At 34.8% G+C, this 13511-nt stretch overlaps 3 protein-coding genes across 4 annotated transcripts; all 3 read left to right on the top strand.

The window, feature by feature from the left end:
* Positions 1-108: 108 nt before the first annotated feature.
* On the top strand, positions 109-2346 carry LOC143461150 (protein SPMIP1-like). Its single transcript, XM_076958959.1, has 2 exons — positions 109-855; positions 1082-2346. Exons 1-2 carry the CDS (start codon positions 528-530, stop codon positions 1327-1329), a joined length of 576 nt encoding a protein of 191 aa, XP_076815074.1. The 5' UTR covers positions 109-527; the 3' UTR covers positions 1330-2346.
* A 1458-nt stretch (positions 2347-3804) lies between these two features.
* On the top strand, positions 3805-7884 carry LOC143461086 (caspase-6-like). 2 transcript variants are annotated; one of them, XM_076958854.1, is made up of 6 exons: positions 3805-5351; positions 6683-6795; positions 6896-7084; positions 7169-7328; positions 7436-7516; positions 7641-7884. In XM_076958854.1, the coding sequence occupies exons 2-6, from the start codon at positions 6742-6744 to the stop codon at positions 7796-7798; spliced, it is 642 nt and encodes a 213-aa protein (XP_076814969.1). In that variant the 5' UTR covers positions 3805-5351; positions 6683-6741; the 3' UTR covers positions 7799-7884. The 2 variants fall into 2 exon arrangements, with proteins under 2 accessions (XP_076814969.1, XP_076814968.1); XM_076958853.1 differs by lacking the exon at positions 3805-5351 and adding an exon at positions 5364-6592.
* A 2993-nt stretch (positions 7885-10877) lies between these two features.
* LOC143461085 (caspase-6-like) lies at positions 10878-13193 on the top strand. The gene is made up of 6 exons (XM_076958851.1): positions 10878-11310; positions 11407-11525; positions 11626-11814; positions 11963-12125; positions 12231-12311; positions 12486-13193. Exons 1-6 carry the CDS (start codon positions 11175-11177, stop codon positions 12650-12652), a joined length of 855 nt encoding a protein of 284 aa, XP_076814966.1. The 5' UTR covers positions 10878-11174; the 3' UTR covers positions 12653-13193.
* Positions 13194-13511: the final 318 nt, after the last annotated feature.

Genomic DNA, 13511 nt, shown 5'->3' with positions numbered 1-13511 from the left:
TGCTTTAAGTGAACTGATATTGAAGTCACTCTAAGTACAGTGCTTTACCGGTAAGTTAAGTTTGTTCAAACCTAAAGATAAAAACTAACGTGGTAGTATAGTTTCCCTAATCGCTATGCATTTCGTGGGAGAGGATAGCAAAAAGCTGAACTTGAATATGCTTATGTGCAGAAGAATGATTAACCAGTTATTTTAATCATTTCCCACCTTTCAACAACATCATTGGCATAGTTCAATGTAGTTATTTTGCGCAGAAGCATCTGCAACTAGGTTTAACCAACACCAGTAGGCAGTTTACGGTATGTCAGGCCAAGTAAATTTTAACTACTCAAGGCATGACAATCGGAAGTGAACAAATAATAATTCCGTAAGTGTTTTAGTCGTTAGTAGATTAACCTTTAATTTGTGTCATAGCGTACCCATTCTTAGAAATTAAAAACTAAGTACCGTAACGCATTCTTAGTAAATTTCCACTTTATTAGCTGAGATTAAGTGACCACCGATAGACACATAGAATTATTGCAAGTATGGCGCGTGAATTGAACATGGATACCCAACGACAAAACTTTTGGAAAGAAGCCATTAAGAAAGAGGCTTTTGTACGCTTAGCATGGCACGGAAAATATGCAAACGAGATAAAAGAACAGGAATCTCCAACCAGTAAAGAAAAACGTTTGGCCCGTGCAAAAAAATTCACGGAAATGGTACCCAAGCCTCCAACACGAAGTCTAACCTTACCGGTCATTAATTACCCAAAAAAACGTCCAACCAACGTTGATATGGTTATCAAACCTCATCAAGCTGGAGACAATGATCCCGACGCACTTTTGGTTGAAATGAGACCGGTTGCTCCAGGTAAATTTGGTTTTTCAGCGTTGAAATTTGCTAGCAATGCTACGAGTAGCAAACATACGTGCACAAGCATTTTTGGTCTTCTTCAACTTCAGATATTAATTTCTCTATCTGCAACTAGTTTAAATGCGCAGGTTGTCTGTGGTACCTTACATATCAAGTTACTAATACAAAAGTTAAGCTTGGCGATAATAATTTATCTTGTCTGCAACCTAAGATTTGTTTTTAGGGGTGAAACGTCTGTTATACCATGGCTTCACAAAGGAAGGGAAAGGAAGACACCAATACTTACAGGCGCGTACCTTCAAGAAACCAGAAGAAAAATACGATTATCCCCTTACAACTTCCTGGGAATACGGATGGAGGTTGGATGACGTCGTCAAAGAGTTTCGTACTCCTCAATTCGGCAGATCAAGAATCGTCCGTGATACATTTTTCAGAAGGAATGGAATTTTGTACGCCCCTATCACTGCATAACTTTGAGAGTTTTTTGTTGTCGTTTGATAAAATATTGCGTCATTATATAGTAGTATGCGTGTATATGCGTGCGATTTTCTCCAGTAGCCGCAAATTGCTTCACAGCAACGTGCAATACTCCAAAATCACCCGGCCTTGTATTGAAAACCAACGTCAATTCGGGTCAAACGTTCGGTCTGTTTATGTAATTTGTTGTATACCGCCTTAATTGAGATTCTAGAAAATGCGATTAGTTGGTTATTACTGCCTGATTTTGCCAAATTTTTGGTTTTTCAAGCCATTGCCCTATCTTATTTAGGCCACTTTATAGTTAAAAACGATAATATGAATATCACTTGAAATAATGTTCTATTGTTGCTCTTCGATAATAGGATGTCTTTCTTAACATCGGGTGTTATTTAGTGATAACACTATGCTATTGTTTAGCCTATTTGCTTCGGGTCATGCCTCTGTTTAGGTTTCTACAAAAGAAGTACAGCGTTCCCTCCTACTTTATTGCTGATTTAAGGTCGTTTAAAGGCCATTGAGCGCTTTTGTCGTTATTCGATATCTATTTCGAAATTCGTCCTGTCATTTACCACCCCAGTCTTTTGTTCTTTTTGATGCATCGCGTGGCTTTATTGTGATAAGCACTACCAGGTAATTCTAAAGGCCAGCTCTTAATATCTTTATCGCACTGGCTGGCAATTAGCACGTATTTTGAAATTATTTGATTATTGTGCCAACTCTTACTGCTTTACCGTTTGATCAAATATCATGATCGCTTGAACAAAACTAAAAGCATGTCTTTTTAAATGTGAAGTCAAAATTATCCGCTTGACTCCAACAAGCAGGTTGCGAGGAAAAGGTTTGTTTGATAAAATAGATCATTTATGTACAATATTTTCGGTCAAACCAAAGGATCAACTGAATCGTACACAAGTTTTCCGGTTAAAAGCTGTGAGACTTATTTCACGTGTATTAACCATTGATCTATCTTATCATAAGCAAATTTTTTTCGGACAAAGGTAGAATGAACTGGTAATAATAGTTGGTTTCTTTTGCTTAATTGAAATCGTTCCGGTTATTTTGTAGTTAAAACTAACTTGAATGATTCAGTTTGCTGTGATGTTCGTGAAGTTTACGCTTTTTAATATTTTCATTACAAGGTATGGTTTGTTACGCAACCATCGAGGTCTTCAAAGTCAAGAATTGAGCACGGGACGTTACTCAATATGGGCCTAGATACAAATTAAAACGCACCACGACAACAGGGTTCGCGAAAACGTCAGCTATTGAGAGATGTTTAAGTGTGACAGAAAAGCAATGTGTATACCAATGTGGGTTACTGCTCTGTTAATTCTGACAGAAATTATTCTTTATTGATATTAGCGCTTGTGTGCTTTGACAATTTTGGGGCATAATAATTAGTTGGGTTTACAGAGATAGCGTTTTTGAAGGTATTTCGATAAACGTAAAGAGGATTGGCAACACGAAACAAATTCTTATTATTGGTGATAATAGAATAGCTATATGTTATGATTTCAAAATTACATCACTTGTGGAATATAAGCATGCTTTATGTGGAGAATTTTAGCACTCATGATATAATCCTAACACTCACACACACACAAGCAAACAATAAACGGAAAGAGAAAGGAGAGATAAAGGAAGTTACCAAGGTTAAGCTTACGTAGGTGTATAACAGTGTTTCTCAAAGTGGGCGATAAAACGTTCCAGGAGGCGCTCAGGAGAAAAGGAGCCGTAGGGGGGTAGGGCGTTGCAGAAGAAGCTGGCGGTGAGGTGGTACGAAACAAATTTCAAAATTTTTTCGAAATAAGTTTCAGATGTTGCAAAATTTTATTCATATTTTCGGTAGGCTGAATATTATTTCCGCTTTGCTCAACTATATTTATCTTCAGGTTGTTATTACTTGCGGATTGCCTGTGGTTTTTGCTGACGTCAAAAACCATTTTATTCCAACCATTGTAATCATAAGAATTGCTCCTTCTTTGAAAGCAAACATACTGTAGTTATAACGATTTCGTAATCATTCAAAATTCATTATATGTGAAAGCCAGTGAAGTAACTCATAAATCATATTCAAATCATATTCACATTCACTTGTGAAAGGGAAATGAGCTATAGATATATAATCCGTAAAAAAAGTTTTAAGATATTTCTTTAAATACATTTCTTAGAAGTTAGTGGGCGTTGTTACAAAAAGGTTTGGGAAACACTGGTGTACGTAAATCGGCGTGATCATGTGAAACCAATATTAGCCGAGGTTCCCAACCGTCATATATGCTTCTCTTCTCTCTTATATGCCCCTCCTGTTATATATGCATCATATGCAAACAAAGTAGGTGTATCAATAACCCTTTTTACATGGCAAATAGAAATTGTTTGTCGCACGTGACACGCTTCGCTGATCAAAATCGATCGAGTTTGATCGAGTCGACGCACTCAGGCTTGGACATGTAAAAGGGGTTAAAAGCTTATTGTTTCAGTGGAAAAAAATGAAAATTATGTGAAGTTACTTTTATTGACAAGTTTATGAGCATTGCAGCCAAAGAAGCGTTCTCGTAGTTACATAATGAGGACAATGATGTAAAGGTTTGACGGTTATCATAAAACAACCTTGCTATGAACGTATAGTTAAATATATTGTAGTCCTGTATAGATGGGTTACACTAATTAAAGGCGACCACTAAGATGACACAGTGTTAAACTAAAATCTCTTTTTGTTTGCACATTTATAAACAAATATTTCTAACGACATAGGTCCTAAAGATAAATACCGTATAAAAGTTGGTACATAGCCTAAACTTGGATGTTATAGCAAAGGTCTGCTAAAGCAAGAGAGAGTCCATCACAGAATCAGATGTTAATTTATTTATGTTATACATGTGGTTCAAAAAAAGAACCACAGTAAAAAAAAACAGTGTAGGCCGAGCAGAATTTTTATTTGGTGAGACTGTGGCAGTCGTTTGCTCTGTTTTTGTTATTATCTATCTATTTTAAACTTTATTCTTCAGCATACTTACTGACAACTATGATTTCAACAAACTTGTTTTTGTACTTGCCCCTAACTTTAAGTGAAAATCATAGTGTAATATTTAACAATAATAATTTGATAAGTAGGTCTCTATAGTGCGAGCAATGTTATTTCTTGAAGTTAAGCTTGAATGAATATGGCACTGAATAACCAAGGTTTTTGCTTTGCTCTCGAGAAAGCCGTTTCAAACAGACATAGATTAAACTTTTCATCGTCGTAGGGAAAGCAAAGTTATTGTGAATTCGATTGTTAGTATTGACTTGTTTTTGTAGAGTTCAATGACACAGAATGACCACAGCGTTTACTTTGCTTAAAAGTTTTTGGACCAAACCTATGAAATCGAAAAATGTCAGAAAGCATTTAAAAAGATGTTTATCGGAGTACATTTATTGTTTAGATTTTCGTTTGCTTTAAAGGCGGTATGATGATGATGTTATGATGGTCAGCTACACATGTGCTCAAATTAAACTTTTTGGAAAAGGTGTTAAGGTCATTTTGGGTCTCTGAAAAGAGTGGCGTTGCAAAAAATATTGAAAACCAATGAGATAACATTTAGTTTGTCAATGATTTATTTACAAAAGCAGAAACGAAAGCCCTTTAAAAAATACCTTGTATACAGTCCTATAACTTATCGACAAGTTGGCTACGACCCGGTATGTTATAGGCTTATAATATCAATATCACAGTACAGCACATTTACTAATGTGCTATGTGATATGCAAATAAAGTTTGATAGTTGTTTGGTCACCTATACATTATTCTGTGCGTTGTAGCAAGGGTTAAGTCAACGGTAAGCGCGTAAAAAGTTTTATTTAACTGGTAAGGAATTTGCTTTATCATACAATCTAAAAGTTTAAGAATGAAGCACTTTACCATGATATTAGCTTAATATTTCTCTTCGTCAAGTTGAAGAGATTATTACAATACAACGTCATTTATGATGGAATAACAAGATGAGGAAGCTGCTTAATTACTTATTCAAAAAGTGAGGTCGGATATCTGTTGTAGTTTACTTTTTTGCTTAGATATTCATTACGTATTTGGTGGAGAGAAATTCAGTCCTAAAGAAACTTGCTCAGTAAAATACGTCATACAATCGAATGATATGAATTAGTTTATTAGAATGAGTTGAAAATCGAATCGAATCTAAAACCGTTTTTTTTCACAAGGTACTCAGACAAAAGTTCACGTGATCAAATTATGAGCAACAGCTTTTAGTAAAATGGCGTCACACAAAACGCTGATAACTTGTTTGCTATAAAAAAGTAAAACCTTAAACAGATTGCAAAATAAACGGTTTAGGGAATACTTCAAATAAACGGTCACGTGACCTAAACAAGAACCTTGCCCAGCACCATTGAACGAAAAATAATAATAAATAAACAACAAAAATGAGTGAAAAATGAAGCAAGATTTTTACACCACGTTATATGTGAATAAGTAGCAAGCAATAAATTTTTTTACGCTTGTAAGTAAGGAATAAAAAGGAAGCAACAGATAACTGTATTTGGCGTTAAGTTTTTCACTTATAGTACAGTAAAGGCGTGATGTGCGTCATGGTGAAATTTATCGTAATATGTATATTCGTAAATTTTTTTTACCAATCGCCTGCATGCAGGCATACTTTAAATGTTATCTGTACAGTTTGAAGAGCTGTGCAAAATGGAACTAACTTTACACAGTTACATTTGTTCCATCACAACACCAATGATGAGTTAGTTTATGTACCTCACATCTTAATTCATCGGCATTAATGGTTTGTTACAACGCTATCTGATATGTTTGTTACAAAGCATAAATGTTGTGATTTTCATGCCATTTGTTTGCTATTTTCTCTTTATGAACATATTTTCGAGGGTATTTTGTAACATATATTATATACAGGTTTTCAAAGTAAACCTCCTAAGTATTGATTTTATAGTCATTTATAATTGATTATTTCTATCTACTAGTATTTTTAAGTTTTATGTTATTTCATTTTTATGTTTTTGTACATTGGAAACACAAAAAAACTTTGATTACAAATTATTCGTTTTTCTCGGTTGTCGGGCAACTGAACCCCGGTCAACTACGAAATGGGAGCTAAATGTGCGGTTGAAAAAAAGAGTGCAATACCTAAAGCGTTTTTCGATATTGGTAGTGTAGACAAAGACCTTGGAGTTTACAACACCAAAGAAAAAAATGGCCGAGCTTACATTTTCAACCACTACAAATTCAAAATTAAAAGTAGCCAAATAAAAGTTTCAAATTCTACTTTTTGTTGGGTTAATTTTGGAATAAATGAGTTTATATAACTTTTATAATTTTCAATTTTAGTTGCTAAAAGAAAGGGAACCGATAAAGATGTCAGCAACTTAAAAACAATATTTGAAAAAATGGGGATCAAGTGCAAAGTGTTTAATGATCTTCCCATTCGTCAAGTGCGCGACGTAAGTATTTTTCAGTAACCTCCGAACTTCTACATGTAACTGATATAATCCATATTGTAGATTTCATAGAAAAAAATTTAGATAATTTTAAAATTTTTAGGAGCTGGAAAAAATATCCAAAAAAGAGTTTTCCGATTACAGTTGCTGTTTTGTCGTGTTCCTATCACACGGCCAAGAAAATTATATTTGGACTTATGACGATAAGCTACTCTACAATGAAGTTTCTCCCTACTTTACATCCGAAAGATGCGAAAGCTTGGAAGGAAAGCCCAAAATATTCATAGTACAGGTACGTTGTATTTATGTTTTACAAATTTATTTAAAGCGGTCTTGTGGCCTTCACAAGTTCTAAACAAATGCATTTCTGAAACAGGCTTGTAAAGGTAATAACAGTGCCACACCAGCAGAGAAAACTACAGAAAACCCTGGTGAACAGACTGATGCTGAAGAAGAAAAAGAGGAAAAGGAAGATGGAGTCAGTCCAGCAGCACCAATTGGAGCCGACTGCATCAGCTGTTTTGCCTCGGCAACAGGTGTTTTTAAAATTTTCAGTTGTTCCATAACTCAAGCAGTATTTATTACAGTGAGTGGTAGAGTCGAGTAATAATTATTTTGTATTATCAAGTATTATCTTGTATAGGGTACGTGTCTTACAGAAACGAATATGATGGCTCTCGATTTATACAAACTTTGACAAGTGTTGTGATGGAATACATATCTGGTACATCTTTTAAATTATCCTACATGCAATTAGTTATTAATGCATTGGGATGCATACAATACAGTATGAACTTGATGTGGGTTTTTAAAGGCATTCTAATAAATCCAAAATTGGTTTTTAAAAGATTCTGACTGGAAACTGGACTTTGCTTCGCTGATGACCATTGTAGCTGAGAGGGTGTCCGCAATCGGAAGCGACAAGACAAAACAGAGGCAAATGCCATGCACCGTATCAACATTAAGAAAACGATTTTATTTGCCGAAGATGGATGATTTATTATAATAAAAATATAGCGTTAAAAATAAAAATTGAAGCTAAGTTTCAAATAATAACGCAATTATAATTTGATTTGCACAATACAGCATCATAGTGATATCATACAGGTTCGTAAGTTGGTAAAGCATATTTCTCAGTATATTCATGCAGCCTTTTCAAAAGCAAAGGGGAAGCATTTTTAGAAGTGGTGCCCGGAGAGGCACAAAAAAAGAGCGGTAGAAGGTTTCACGTTCGGAATCCAAGTACGGGGATTAGTTGGTGGGATGTTTTTTATTGCTGCAAGTAGAACAATGCTGCAAAGATTTTGGTAAGATTGGTCCTGCTTTGTAAAATCAAGTGATGTCTGATGCAGCTCATGATAACAAGGCTAAAGCGCTTCCAGTCAGACTTTTCGAAGTTTCACCGCCTCACTGAAACGATCAAAACTGATGCCGTATCAGCATCACGCGCAGGGATAAGCGATGTTCTATGCTGGAACCGTATATTGGTATTTGTTCCTGTGTCCCAATGTCCGCAGAAGAAAGTGGCTTCGTCTTTTGGGCTAAAGAGAATGGCCAGGTTGTTATTACTTGGCCACCAATGTACCAGACATTCTTCGTCGCTGTTCGTGTAACTGTAATTGTATCACCCAGCTAGGAACCGTGCGGTCTGGCGACAGGTTACTTTAGCAATATTGCTGTGACCAAATTTGAAAATGCATAACTTGTATAAAACAAAGATATAAATGCATACTGGAAATTGCCGGACGAAAAAGGCTGCAGGTAGGCCTATGCTATATGCATGCAAATTCATAAATTTTATGAATATTTTTCATATACGCGTAGGTATAATAAAACAACGGAGATGATTGTACTAAACCTTTTTTACTTGTAAGTTATATCATGTCCAGGCCAGGATGTGGTTTTTGAGAAATTTTATAGTAACTTATATCTACTGTATACAAGAAAGACACTATAAACTAAATTTTAGATCGTTTAATAGTGAAAGAATTTTGTTTGCTGAGAAAAAGAATTATTTTGTGACTCTTTTTCCTTACATTTTTTTTCGCAAAAAAACGCAACCATAATTCACTTTTTAGAAGCAAAATGTTATTAGAATTTTAAACGGTTATACGTAGTATATGGTCACGTGTCGCGAACCATGAATAAAACACAACTTTTCAACTTTCTTCACAACTGATTCCAAATTCTTTAATTCCGCAGGCGGACATGTCCACTGTCCAGCACGTCTCTGCTGCCACCGTACTGGCAAATTTCCACCGAGACAACTAGACAGAAGTATGCCGAACCTCCCCACTTGTATTTAGATTTTGGTCGCTGGCAATTAAACCTAAAACAGGTTCAGTCACATGCGTTCACATCACGGTAACATGGCTAGTTTAATTGCATTGGCCAGCCAGCATGGTCAACAATGTTCAATGGTTGACTTTGAAAACCGGGCAAGCCAATCAGAAAAGTAAAAACAACAATTGTCCGCGAGGCAGTATTATCATTCAAAACAAAATGTTTTTAGAAGAACTACGGCTGTCTTGCCCGAACCTCTTTTCTCCACATAAAAAGATATTTCAATAAATAAATGGCATTTCATCAAATTGTTTGTTATTGAAAAGTTGACTTTTTTCTTTCCTTCGATTTTTATTGTAGAAGGAAACAGAGGAGAATTTTGTTTAGCAGGTGGCAAAACAATGTAAGAAATGCAGGAGTTTCCCACCAAAGAACAAAAATGTCCTTATTCAGGCTAAACAGAGAACAACAAAGGCCTGTTGGTGTACTCATTGTATTTGCACCTCCGATGTACTTTGTTCCAGGTGAGCACTTTGTTGATTAAACCGAAAGTGAGATTCACAACACAATTTTACGCCGCTATGTTGGCTTGAGATGTATTGTATTCTACAGTCCTGTCGTTTACCGTATGCTGTACTATACTTTTTACACTGAAGGTTATACGATACAAATACCACTATTTGGTAAATTTTATCACTGCGATACCGCGTTGTCTTTCGGACAAACGCTTGGCAACCCAAAGATATAAACATTTAACCTGCCTCATCTTATTCATAATAAGACAGCGCATTCATCAGCGTACAAAAATAAGATCCTTAGATTGTGATATAACAAGTCATAAAGGAAACTATATGCCCAATTCATTTTAAAAGACACCAAGAAGAAAAGTATGAACCAAAAAGGTTTTAACTATTATAGTGAGATCTATAGCCTATATTCAAAAGCTTTTCACCCTGCTACATTTATGATAATATTCGTTTAGCCTTTAGCGCATTAATAGAAAGCTCTTTGTCAAATTAAACAGGGTGATTAGCATTCAGTGTGATGCACAGTTGTGAAAGTGAGTCGGAAAGTCGTTCTGGTATAAATGTTTGACGCGTTCCGGGAGAAAGTATAGAACAGTATGGAACAGTAACTTATTAACTTAGGGCAAAGTGTTTGTTTTAACCAAAACCCGTGTATTTAGATTTTTGATAATGATGTAATATTGTAGTGATTGGACGCGCCCATCTGCTGCTAACTGCAAACAACGAAAGAAGTGTGGTCTTCTCGTGCATGATAAGATTTTTAAAGCATTGATTGGTGTTGATACCATCGCATGGCGTAGACTTTGTTTTTGTGGTGCTTTTTAAAGTAGTACCAGCTGTAACAATAAAATCGAAGTATTCGTTACGGCAATATGAAAATAATCTAAGAAGTTCATGAGATATGTTATAAAGACTAAATATGGAACAAACGATTGTATATTATGAGTAAAATTATTGTCGTTTGTGTTTGCCTGCGGTTTATATTTCCGGCAAGAGAAACCACTTTCCGCCCGGTAATGCGGGCAAGTAATAGAGAAGGAGATTTAAAACTTTATAGAAATACTGGTTATTGGTTAAATGAAGAAAAGAAAAGCTTATATGATCGCAGGAATTTTTACACAAAATTTATATCAAGAAAATAAATCTTTGGGGCATTAGATATGGCATTCATTCAAAGTTTTGAAAAATCCGCATACTCGATAGATTTCAAGAAGCCTGATGCTGTACATAAACAAATACATAATGTATAAAAAGGCCCAACAAAATCCCAAACATATTAAATCAAAAAAAGAGTTTTTTTAAAACTCGCTTCATTTTTTCCAATAAGACTTGTGTCCTTAAAAATTTATGATACAGTGAAAAATTAGCGTTCGTTTTGTAACATTCTTTTCAAATTGATGTGATTATTGCTTTTTGGGTTGATACAAGTTTGGTGATTGCTGGCTAGGACGCTAAATTTTTTATAAAAGATATAACGTTTGTTTTCTAGACAGATAATTGTTTACCACAGAAGGCATAAAAACAAATTTTAGATTTTTTAACTTGAGATATTTGAATAGCGAAGGTATTTCGATGGCTGAAAAAAAGGATGAACTGTCTAAGGCTTTCAACAACCTTGGACTAAAAAAAATGGAACCTGACACTTACAAAATGACAAAATCCAAACCTGGCCGAGCTTATATTTTTAACCACTACGAGTTCGAGAAAAGTAGATATAAATTTAATACAAAATCATTTGTATGAATTCAATTTGAGCATTTGGATTTTAATGAACAATTAAACAAATATTTTCCATTTATTTCAGTCAATCTGAAAGAAAGGGAAGGAACAGAAATAGATGTCGAAAACCTAAAAACGATGTTTAATAGCATGGGAATAGAAATTGAAGTAATGAATGACCTCACCCTTCGTAAACTACTTGAAGTAAGTAACTTCTCAAAATCTAAATAACAAACAATTATTTTAGTGGCTTATTTAAATAAACTTTAGTTAAATTAATATTAAACGTTTTCCTGACATACAGAAACTAGAAGCAATATCTGAAGAAGACTTTTCGGATTATAATTGCTGTTTTGTCGTCTTTCTTTCACACGGCAAAGAAGATTCGATTTTGACCTATAACCTTCCGCTACATTATGATAGCATTTTTCCAAATTTCGCATCCAGTAATTGTCCGGGCTTGGAAGGAAAGCCCAAAATTTTTATAGTGCAGGTACTTCACATGTTGTCGGATTGTTAGACTATAAAAGTATGCTTATATGTATCTTTGTATAAAGATTTTACAATAATAACAAAGATAAGACAAATAGACCACACACAGAGACCTTTTAACAAGTGATTGAAATGTTTAACCACAACAGGCATGTAAAGGAAGTGATACCGCCACGCCACCAGACAAGACACCACAGGGGGATTTTGAAGAACCTGATCTTGCTGATGTTGAAGAAGCAGAATTTGAAGATGGAGTCAGTCCCGTAGCACCAATAGGAGCCGATTGTATCAGCTGTTTTGCTTCGGCAACGGGTATTAAGTCATGGTTTTTCAAAGCTAAATAACTCAGCATTCATCAATCCGTTTACGTATAATTTCATTAAACAAAATTCGAATATTTCCCAAACTTTTGTGTAGGATACAAATCTTACAGAAGCCATACCAACGGCTCGCGATTTATAACAACATTAACAAGTGTTGTTGGGGAATATATGACTGGTAACTGATTTTATACGTATTATTTTGATATTTATTATGGCTCCCGGCAATCAGATAAATTAAAATAAAGTTGCTTTACTGGTTGATAAAGGTCCTGCTATACTAACTATATAAATGTAAATGTATGACTTTTTGCAACTTATATTGAAGAAAGTAAAATGCGTTTTTTAAAAGATAATTCCGATTGGGAACTGGATTTTGCTTCGCTGATGACCATTGTGGCTGAAAGAGTGGCCGATATTGGTGGCTGTACAGGAGAAAAACGGCAAATGCCATGCACCGTATCAACACTGAGAAAAAGATTTTACTTGCCCAAGATCAAAGATGATGCAATGATGTAATTGCGTGATGTGGACAGTTTGCTGAGTAGACCTTCTGATGATTTCTTTTGAACATATATATAGCTTGAGTTCAATTTCTGTACATACGGGCTCTTACAGCAAAACTTTTTATTGGATTGTCACCCTGTCACATTCCGATGTGGCACGAATTGATGCATGTAATTCTTATTTAACGCATATTCAATTGTTTTTTCATCATCATTCATTGTATACATAGAACGTGTGCAGGCCTTAAAAGGTTTATAGTATAGAGTTATGAACTAAAGAAAATAGAAGCTAGAAATGCTCAACCTGTTTTGTCTTTGTATAACGTGAACTGAATAATGTCGATGAGTGACTTTTTCGTTTTGACAAAGAGTCCTTAACCAATGTTCTCTCAAATGTGCTAGTTTTGTAATCTTGATGGACAATTGTTTTACCCACGCTTGTACAATTGATATAACCATGTATAAATATACCATTACAATATAAGCTTATTAAATGTAGCCTACAGCATATTATGTCATTATATACAGTTTTCTATACCATATATAAATATATACCACGCAAAAAATACCTGGTATTCTTTATATAAAAACAAGTTCGATGTTAAATTTTTTCAAACTTTTCCAATTTTCAGAAAATGTCCAAATCTCTCTGTCAAATTAACTTCAAATCGACTATTGCAGCAAAGATGTTCTTGTATGTATAATAATTGTTTACAGCCGATACATTTGACTGGAAACGCGGTTTATCATGTATAGGCTTGTATATGAGGTTATTATAGGCTAGCAAAACTTCTAAGAAGGTTCGAAGCCCAAAAGGTCTCACTTTTAGTAGTCAATGTCTTGCGGTTCAAAAGTTTGATGTTCGTTTTGAC

The sequence above is a fragment of the Clavelina lepadiformis genome, chromosome 5 (genome assembly GCF_947623445.1).
Source record: "Clavelina lepadiformis chromosome 5, kaClaLepa1.1, whole genome shotgun sequence".
NCBI lineage: Eukaryota > Metazoa > Chordata > Ascidiacea > Aplousobranchia > Clavelinidae > Clavelina > Clavelina lepadiformis.
Note: the sequence above shows the minus strand (reverse complement) of the source record. Positions and strands in the feature narration are given on the sequence as shown.